At 26.4% G+C, this 10,233-nt stretch overlaps 1 protein-coding gene across 3 annotated transcripts; it reads left to right on the top strand.

Moving 5' to 3' along the window:
• Window positions 1–1,212: 1,212 nt before the first annotated feature.
• LOC114286018 (axial regulator YABBY 5) lies at window positions 1,213–7,552 on the top strand. 3 transcript variants are annotated; one of them, XM_082903361.1, is made up of 8 exons: window positions 1,213–1,733; window positions 1,998–2,024; window positions 2,549–2,668; window positions 4,641–4,764; window positions 4,906–4,954; window positions 5,088–5,163; window positions 5,553–5,621; window positions 7,325–7,552. In XM_082903361.1, the coding sequence occupies exons 1-8, from the start codon at window positions 1,656–1,658 to the stop codon at window positions 7,370–7,372; spliced, it is 591 nt and encodes a 196-aa protein (XP_082759487.1). In that variant the 5' UTR covers window positions 1,213–1,655; the 3' UTR covers window positions 7,373–7,552. The 3 variants fall into 3 exon arrangements, with proteins under 3 accessions (XP_082759487.1, XP_028084904.1, XP_028084905.2); XM_028229103.2 differs by lacking the exon at window positions 1,998–2,024 and having other exon boundaries at window positions 1,361–1,733; XM_028229104.2 differs by lacking the exons at window positions 1,213–1,733; window positions 1,998–2,024 and adding an exon at window positions 2,071–2,278.
• The last annotated feature ends 2,681 nt before the right edge of the window (window positions 7,553–10,233 follow it).

Genomic DNA, 10,233 nt, shown 5'->3' with positions numbered 1-10,233 from the left:
ATTACCTTGTGTTTATAGTAGTTAAAAAATTGAATAAGAAATAGAATTACACAAAACATAAAAAATAAATAACTAATATAAGAAGAGAATATATGACAGTGAAAAAATGCTTCGTTTGGTTTAGTTTTAGAATCATAATTTTAGTGTAAAATTGTGTTTTGAGTTTTGAGTTGCATTTTAAGTTTTGACAAAAAAAAATTGTTTGGTTTTGAGTTTTGAAAAAAGTTTTAAATTATATTTTGAGTTTTGAGTTATATTTTAAAATTTTTGCATTTTTTTATTTTTTAAATATTTAAAAATATTTTATTTTAAATATGTAATTTTTATTTTAAACTTTTTTTATTTTTTAAATATTTTTTAAAAATATGTAAATTTTTTAAATATGTTTTTTTAATATTTTTAAATTCTTTTAAGTATTTAAAATTTTAAAAATTTTGGATCGCCGATATATTTCTAAATCATAGCCAATGATTTGGCTAATAGTTAAAAAAAATAAAAAAAAATAAATAACAAATATTTCTTTTCAAAAATAAAAATAAAGAAAATATTTTGAAAAAAATATTTTTTTCCAAAAAATAAAAAATAAAAAATAATTTTAATATTTTTTTCGATTTTTTTAAAATGAATTTTTGAAAAATATTTGGTTATGAATTTTGAAAAAAAGTTTTGAATTAAATTTTGAATTGTGTATTCAGTTATGAGTTTTGAAAATAGTTTTTAAATTAAATTTTGAGTTATATATTTGATTATGAGTTTTAAATTTTTTTGAATAGAATCACGATTCTAAAAGAAAACCAAACCCAAAATATTCATTTTGTCTCCAAATATTAGTTCCTTATTTCATTTTTTATTATCTCAAAATATTAGTCTATTTTCAAATATAAATAACTAAAATAATATGATTTTTTTAATTTTGTTATTATTTTAAATTCATTAATATTATTCTCGAAGTGCAATAATTATATTATTAATGAATAGTTTTAAAAAGTTAATATTTTTAAAATTTAATAATTGTATTGTTAAAAAAGTTAAAGAGGGAAGTTGTATTTACATTGCATGTATAAAATAAAATAATACAAAAAAAGGTCGCCCCCCTCGTCCGCTGTGGTGTGGCAGATAGATGATGGGTGGAGAGAGAAAGAGAGAGAAAAGTGGTCACAACAACTCTCATTTCATCATTCAACGAACCCTAACTCTGTCTGCCCAATTTTAGCTTCCAAAAACCCGGTTTCTATGATACCTTTCTTGAACCGGTGGTCTTTCCTTTCCCGGTCCATCAGTCTCTCTTTCTCTGTGCCCACCGTGGGCACTTCTGAACCCAGCTTTTTAAATTTTTTTATTGGCCTTCCCTACTCGCCTCTGATTTCACTTTGGATCCTAATTCCTATCCCTCCCTTCTTTCGTTCTCTCTCTTTCTCTCTCTCTACAATTTTCTCTCTCCATATATTAGACAAAAGTTCTACTGTTGTGATACATAGTCCATCTTCAAAGCAAGGACAGAGTGAAAGGGAGAGAATAAAACCCTTTTCTCCTTAATGTTGTATAGTTGCTTTCTTGTGTTTGAAAGAGCTTGATTATCTCTCAATCTTCTTCTTCTTCTTCTTGTTCTTCTTCTTGTTCATTTTGAGAACTTCAATTTTTGCATTAAATTAAATATGTCCTCGAGCAGCGTGGATGTTGTGCCGGAACAACTTTGCTACATACCTTGCAACTTTTGCAACATCGTTCTTGCGGTATCTGATCTCTGAAAACCTTTTGTTAGTGGGATTTGCTTTTGGAAATTCCTGTCAACCAATCCATATATATGTGTTTGTTTGGGGCCAAATAACAAGAAAAAACATTATGGATCCTGAATAAAGCTGTTCTTTGTTCTGATATCGGGCCATTTGGTGTTATTATACTGAAATCTATATACATACATGTTTTCTGGGTTTTGCTTGTTTTTTTTACAGTCAGGTCTCCATCGTTGAACTTTCTTTTCTTTCTTTCTTTTGCAGTCAAAGACCAAGTCATCATACCTGAAGGTCCTGATGTGCAGAGGACCAGAGAGGAGAGAGAGAGAGAGAGATTAATGAGTGATTAAATGTCAAAAAAAAAAAAAAAAGGATTTTATGATAAACTAATGAAGAAAGGCCTTTTAACCCTTAGATTTCCACCCCTCTATATACCTTTCCTTTACTAAAAACGATGCATTTCTCCATCTGAGAAGAGTAAAGAGCTCCATCCCACAGAACCCCAAGACTGTTACTTTGGGGTTCCGATGCCAAATCCTACATGGGTAGAGTTTGAGTCGTGATCAGTGTTTTAAATAAACAAATTAAGATTTAAGATTTGCGATGTCAATATTCACTGATATGTAATCATATCAGCAAACTGGCACCTTTATTTATTTCATGCTCAATTAGCTCTATTTTATGCCCGAAACGTTTATGCACATAATACCATTTGTTTTGTTTTGTTTTTCACGGTCCATTTGGTTGGCAATCTTACACAGATTTTGCAGTTTGTGATCTGGGTTTCTTGTTTTTTGGGTTTTACTCTTTTGCAGGTGAGTGTTCCGTCCAGCAACTTATTTGACATCGTGACCGTCCGATGTGGGCACTGCTCCAATCTATTGTCCGTCAACATGGCAGCTGCATTTCAGTCACTATCCTGGCAAGACATTCAGGTGATGATCTTAAAAAATAAAAGTAAAAAAATTGAAAAGAAAAAATAACAAAATCAGCTTAATTTTAGGGCGTTCGCAGGCTTCTGAAATCTACGGTTTCTGGGTTTTGCTTCTTTTGAGGAAATCAAAGTCGTCTTCTTCTTCTTCATCTCTGTATTTACTGCTGTATATATACACACAGATCGAGCATCTGCGAAACCTAACAGCCGCCATAACCAAAACCTATATTTATTGTTTTTTGTAAAGTGTGTCCTCTCTTGACCCATCAAATGAAAGCATTTTCCAGGACTTTTTTTTTTTTTTCAATTTTTTAATTTTTAGTTTTAAAGCTAGGGAACTTTTGTGTTCTGTGTTGATTTGATTGACAAGTAATGTTTTATAAGTTTCCAAGGTTTTATTGATTCCTTTTCATCAGGTTTTGTCCTCTACTGTGGAAACACAACAGTCTCTCTCTAAAACCTGCGTTTCGGGGTCTCTCAAATCTAATCCCTTCTCTCTTCTCTCTGGGTATTATATTTTCCTTTATGATTCCTAAGATTCAGTCACTTCAATGTTGGTCTCTTTTCGCCTATAAAACATCACTTCAACCCCTTCTCTCTCTCTCTCTCTATATATATATATAATATTATTGTCAACTCGAGGCAGGTAAGATCCTGTTTCCTTCCTTTCACCTCTTTTCTTTTTCTCCTTCTACATAAAACCTCTAGGTATTTCGTTCTTGTTTTTCCCCCTTTGGGCTGACATTAAAATACTAAAGAAAGAAACCATTTTAACTTTAAGCTTCATTATGCTCATTAATGGCTTTAATTTACAATGCTAAGTTCATTTAACAAATACAGTCTAAAATATGTGAATGACAATCATCGTGGATATAATATAACCCACATATGGATAACATAAAGCCATTGGATAAAAATTTTACACTATTTTATATTTATTAAATTTTATTATTTTGTTAGCTTTTAATTATTATAATATTTTATTGGTACTAAACCTTCAGTTAGGATTTTCTATAATCCCTAAAAATTGATCCTTATATAATGGTTTAATATACTTGATATGATTTTGGTATGATGTTGCTTTGCTTTTGGGATATGATCCCTGGTTCACCCTAATCTTTTCTTCTTCTTAGGACATTTACAATGGGGGATGGCTAAAATTATTTGTTAAGGTGTATATTATATGACAAAAAATGATAAAAGTGAGACCTAAAATATGTGTTAAAATGTATTAAGGGTTTGTCAATTTTAAAAAATAAGTGATGGTACAATAAAAGTGTTAAAATATGTGTTAAGTATATATATATAGATATAAATAATAAATAAAATAAATAAATAGCTACCTACAAGTCGTCACTTGAATTGAGAATAAATATATATGACCATGATGATGGGTGGAATATATTATATATATAAATAACTTCCTACATGTCTTGTTCTTCAAGTCGTCTTGTTCATAGCTCTTCTTCACTACAATTTCAGAGCTCTTCACTGCAAATTATTTTATTTTATTTTATTTTATTTTTTACTTGAAGGGTTCGGACGTTCGGGGGATGGCCGACTGGACTACCCTACGACACTTTCCACGTCCCCTCTCTCTCCCTCTCGCTAGCTAAAATGTTAGTCACAGTTAACACACAAGTTAATACAAGTTAACAACTGACAACTTTAACACACCTACTAGCAGTTCCACTGTAAGAGCAAAAATAGAAAATGGCTAGCTAAAAACTAACAACTGACACTAACACATACTCTAACAGCTCCACTGTAGATGCTATTAGTGCTACTACGCTGCATCACTCATATTATTAAAATAATTTAATTTTATATTATATATTTTTATGGCTACATAATATTGCTTGTTATTGCCTTCAAAAATACTAATGTTCACTTAACTAAACTCTATTTTTCTCTTATAGTCTATATATAATATAAATAATGTATTTACATTTTCATTTTGTATTTTTTTTCAGGCACCCAACTACACTTCCCAAGATTACAGGAATATTGATCTTGGTTCTTCATCCAAATGCAACAACAAGATGACCATGCGACCACCGATTGCAAATACCACACAAGAAAGAGCAGTGAATCGAAGTGAGAATTAAGACTTTTGACTTTCGTACTAGATTATATGAAACCAGAGTATTTCATCTAATACAAATTCTATTTTTGTTTTTTCATTTTTCTTTGTTGCATAATGTATAGTCTTTTTGAGCCATTTGTTTTCTTTTTCAGCTCCCGAGAAGAGGCAGCGAGTACCTTCCGCATATAACCAGTTCATAAAGTAATGAAGATGATATGAGTCTCTATTTACTTACCTGAATTGAATATAACTTTTCTCATTTGTGTTATAAAAGCTTTTGTAGCAATAACTCACTTATTAATTAGTTTTTTCATAACAACAATGTGTTGTGTAGAGAGGAGATTCAGAGGATCAAGGCCAATAATCCAGATATCAGCCACAGGGAAGCATTCAGTACTGCTGCAAAAAATGTAAGTGGGCATAGAGATTTGTGGGTGTTTTACATACAGAGATTTTATATAAAATTTGTATATGGAGATTTTATACATAATGATGGGGCATATTTACACTCATTCATTGCCAAAATAAAAATTAATAATAATAATGATGATAAAATCCATCATTATAATATATAATTATTAAAATGTCATTTTGTTGGTTTGTGCATCATGCACTTTATTAGTTTTTGCAAAAAAATTATAAATTGAAAAATAATTTACAAAAATAATTTTCATAGATAAAGCCTAACAGTAATGATGTTGCAGTGGCATTTTGTATAAGTTTTCTATGTAGAAATTGTGTATTTAGCGTTTGTCTAAAATTTTGTGGGAGTGATGAGATGATGAACTTTCTCTGCTAGTGGGCACACTTCCCTCATATTCATTTTGGGCTAATGTTGGAGACAAACAACCAACCTAAACTTGATGAGGTAAGTGTTTATTTATATATTGTTAGATTCGAAGTTGAATCTCTTTGATTTTGTCGTATCTATTAGTGGTAGTGCATAATAATCCTTCATTCTTGGGGAAGCCTAACATGGTAACCACAGAAAGCAAGTTTCTTTTTTTCTTTGGCTTGTGAGAAATTTTCATATATAAGTCTTTGATTTTTTTTCATTGGCTACTATCAGTGAGATATCCAACAGTTAGAATAATGCAATTTTTTTTTAATATACTTTTTAGGCTCTTCAGAAAATTATTGATGGTTTTTCTATGCTATTATAGTCAAATTAAAATCAAACTCATTTATTTTTATTAATTTGCACTCTAGGCTTTTATGATCAAGTACATAATATTTTAGAATAGAGGAAAAGTAATATACACACCTTATAACTAAAAAAGAAAATAATATAACTTTATACTTTTTAAGTCATAAAAGTAAAAAAAAAAAAAATTCGCATAACAAAAGATCTCATGAGTTATAACTAAAATAACGTCATAACTAAATAAGAAAATTGGTCATAATTTTTTTAAGAAAATTGGTCATAATTATTGAAGAAAATGATATAATTAGGATGCGTATGTGCACAGTAGAATTTCCCCTATATATAATATTGCTCGAACATTTTGTTGAAGTAAATAGTGACTCTTTAAAAGCCAAGGCTGTTTTATCTAAAAATATAAATTTTGTTGTAAAAACATTTAGGGACTAATTATAGTTGTCGCGAGTATAACCGCTAAAAGTTCGTCTAAAAAAGTGTAAAAAAAAAAAAAAAAAAAAAAAGAGTTTTTAGGGAAATTTTTTTTTAAAATATTCTTAATAAAATGCACTTTATGGATAAAATAATTTTGTCCCAAAAAGGTTTATTATTTTAAATTTCAAAGGGTTAGTAATTCATCACTAAATGTCTAATTTTGTCATTAAAAATAAAATAACAACTCTTTTGATGACAAAAATACTTTGTGCTTGAAAAGTAATTTTGTCCCTAAAATTTTATTTTTAAAACTTTAATTCTTTATAGTGCATGAGATTTATTGTTGGTTGAGTGATTCTAAATATTATTATTATTATTATTATTATCATTATTATTATTATTTTAAACAATAACGGGTCTTAACAAGTGTTCTGAGGCAAAATAAACAGACCCAAAAAAATAAATAAATAAATAACTCAACACATTTTTCACTTATTTCAAAACATGATTTATTGATTTCAGAACATTTTTTTAAAAAAACTTTTACACTATTTTCAAATGACTTGTTAAAGAATTTTCAATATTAAAGAAAATTGCACCTGGGATCCCGGTAGTATTTTTTCATGTCAATTTTAATCCTTTTAGTTCAAATTTCATCAATTTTTTCATTTAGTTTGTCAAATTACGTCAATTTATTCTAATTGATAATGTTTGTTAAGAAATTAGACATAAATTATGGACAAACTGGTTCCTTCAAAAGTGAATGTACAATTTCAAATTACACACCAACCCCTCAATCACTTTAATGAGAGTAAATGAATTATTTTTTCCTTTATTTCAGTCCAATTTCATAAGGGACGTTATCAATTAGACTAAATTGACACAATATGAAAATTTGAAGTATAAAATTATTAAAATTGGAAGTACTAACATACATGCTATTTTTCTTTTAATAACTCACTCGAGTGATATCCTGATTGAAAATTGGTTTTGTGTAGGGATCTGGGAAGCATCTAATGCCAAGGGCTTCCCTACTGAACAAATGAAAATGTTGGACTTCAGTGGCATTCCCATTCTAAGGACATAAAACCTATATTCTTCGTTGAATTTGTCATAAGTTGTTCAGAAGATGCCATATTTATGTCTTGCAGTATTAAAGTAAACTACTTTCATTTGTCATTTTTCTTCAATATTTCCCCTCATCAATTTCATATAAATTACTTTCATGATACTAGTGGTAACCGTGCTATGCATGAGATTTTATAATTTTTATAAAAAAAAAAAAACATTCAGTATGTTTGGTTTAAATTTTTTGGATTAAATTTTTTAAAAATTGAGTATTTTGGTTTTCGTGTATTTTTTTTAGTGAATATTTTTAAAATTTTAATTTTTTTTTTACTTTTTTAGATGCACCTTAGTTAGATGTATCTAAAAAGTAAAAAATTTGTGCAAAAATATTTTAAAAAATTAATAAATATATAAAAATACAAAAATGGTACTGAATTCTCTTCTTTTTTTTTTGTATTTTTGGTATTTAGTGAATTTTTAAAAGATTTTTTTCATAATTTTTTTACTTTTTAGGTATATTTATGTTAGGTATATCTAAAAATTAAAAAAAAATTGCTTAAAATATTAAAAAAATTCAGAAAAACAAAAAAAACACAAAAAACAAGAGTAGAATTTACTGAAAAGTGTATTTGTAATACTCTAACCAAGCAAAGTGAATCATAATTATCTTGAAGTAATTTAATATTTATCTTACAGTATACATGAAATTTATAAGTTAACTTTTATGTTTATAACTTTTAAAATTATTAGTTTAAAAAAATTAAAAAAAAATATATATATATATATATATATTTTGCAATTTTGATAATTTGTATTAAAAAAAAGTAAAACCTGATTAAATGAGATTAACTTAGTTATGACACACCTCTTCTTGTTATGAAAATATCAAAATTTAAAAGTTATAATTAAAAAAATATATAATTTTGTTATCAAATATAAAGTGAAGTGATATTTAACAATAATTAATATAATATTTATATTATTAATCTAATAATTTAAGTTACAATCGAAGTATTTTCAAACTTATTAATAAGAAGGTTTTAAAATCCAATAATTTAAGGTTTCAAAACTTATGAATAAAAAGTATTTTCAAACTTGTTATGGAATATATGATGTTCCTAGCCTTTATGAAGTAGAAGGTTTCAAAATATTTTCAAATTTTCATCATTTTAAAAAAAAAAAATTTATCTAATTTGATTTTAAATTTAAATAAATTTTTTGATTTGATATGAATTACTTTAACTTTTTCATTAAATTTTTATCAATTTTTAAAAGAACTTTCATTCTTGTCCCAATTTTTTCTTTTCTTTTCACCAATTTTGATGAAAAAACAATAATTTTCAACGTTTCATCTTTTTAAATTTTTATCAAATTATAATTTGATAAAAAAATATATTAAGGGTTAAAAATTCTCTTAATTGGAATTATAGTGAAATAACATCTTAAAATAGTCAAAGTTTGAGTATGTGGTTGGTTAAAATATATAATTTAATTAATTCTCTTATCATATTTGTATAAAAATTGACACTTATTGCTACATCATTATAAGTTGGATTATGAAAATTTTGGGTGTCAAACATTTTCTATTTGTAAATATCTTACATATTTAAAAAATGAAAAACGAAGAAAAAAAATGTATAGTTTTTTGATATGTGTTTATCAGTTTTGTTTTATGGACATAAACAATTGATATTTCAATTTAAAAAATTAAAAAGTAAAAAAAAAAAAATAGATTAGTTTTTTAGAAATAAAAGAAACTATCTAACTCTTCTATATACTATTAAGATGGACTATTTTAATCATGGAAAAAAATAGAAATTATATTTAGAGATTATCTATATATAGTATGCTATTATATACAACTATAGTTGTAACAAATTAACTGTAATATATATGAAAAGTTATATTAAGCTTTCATTTTTAATTAATTGAATTATAATTAACAAATCAACAATTAGCAGTAAAGGTCCAATAAGATAGAAAGATGATAAAAATAAAGAACACAATGATATTTAAAAGTTTAAAATTTACCTAGTTAAACAAAAATCTAATGTTATAGTAAAATCTTGAATTCTCAATAAATTTTCACATTTTTTATAAAATAAAATGACAATAAAAAATAAAAAATTTGATACCCATTTTTTTACTTCAATTTTATGGCTTTCACTGAAGAAAACAAAATCCGATCAAAATCCATGGCATGGAACGGATATAGATACTTCGATTACCACCATAATCACCAATAATTATTCTCTACTAGGCAAAACCTTTAAACAAACACATAAAACTCACTAAAACTGAAACCAAAACCAAAACTAAAGCAACAATAGAGAAAGAGAATCACACAGGGAAAAGATAAAATTAAAAAAAATAAATTTATGGAGTGAGAGAATGTTACCTCCAACAACTTAAACCTCATTTAACCCAATTCATTAGCTTCTCTACCAGTGCCCGCGAAGTTTAAGAGTTGGGATGACTAATCATATTATTATTTAAATAAGACTTGAAAATTGATTAATTTGTCTCATTAAGTGATTTAAAATTTTGGTATATATATATATATATATATATCAAAAAAATAGATAATTATATTACTAAATCATAATTCAAATTTAGATATTATCATATTTATTTTTAGATCCATATGATAATTTTTATCTTTTTTATTTTTGTGTGATTTCTATTATGGGGGTCTTCAATTTATTTAAGACAAAGTTGTGGGTTTCTATTTTTTTTTAATTTAATTTATATGTGGTTTCTATTTGTTTTTAATTATTATTATTTAGATAAGTTATGATGTGAGTTAGATGTATGTTAGACATGTGAATTTTATTGATTT

This window comes from Camellia sinensis, chromosome 13, assembly GCF_055761805.1.
Source record: "Camellia sinensis isolate YWXY chromosome 13, ASM5576180v1, whole genome shotgun sequence".
Classification (NCBI taxonomy): Eukaryota; Viridiplantae; Streptophyta; class Magnoliopsida; order Ericales; family Theaceae; genus Camellia; species Camellia sinensis.
Note: the sequence above shows the minus strand (reverse complement) of the source record. Positions and strands in the feature narration are given on the sequence as shown.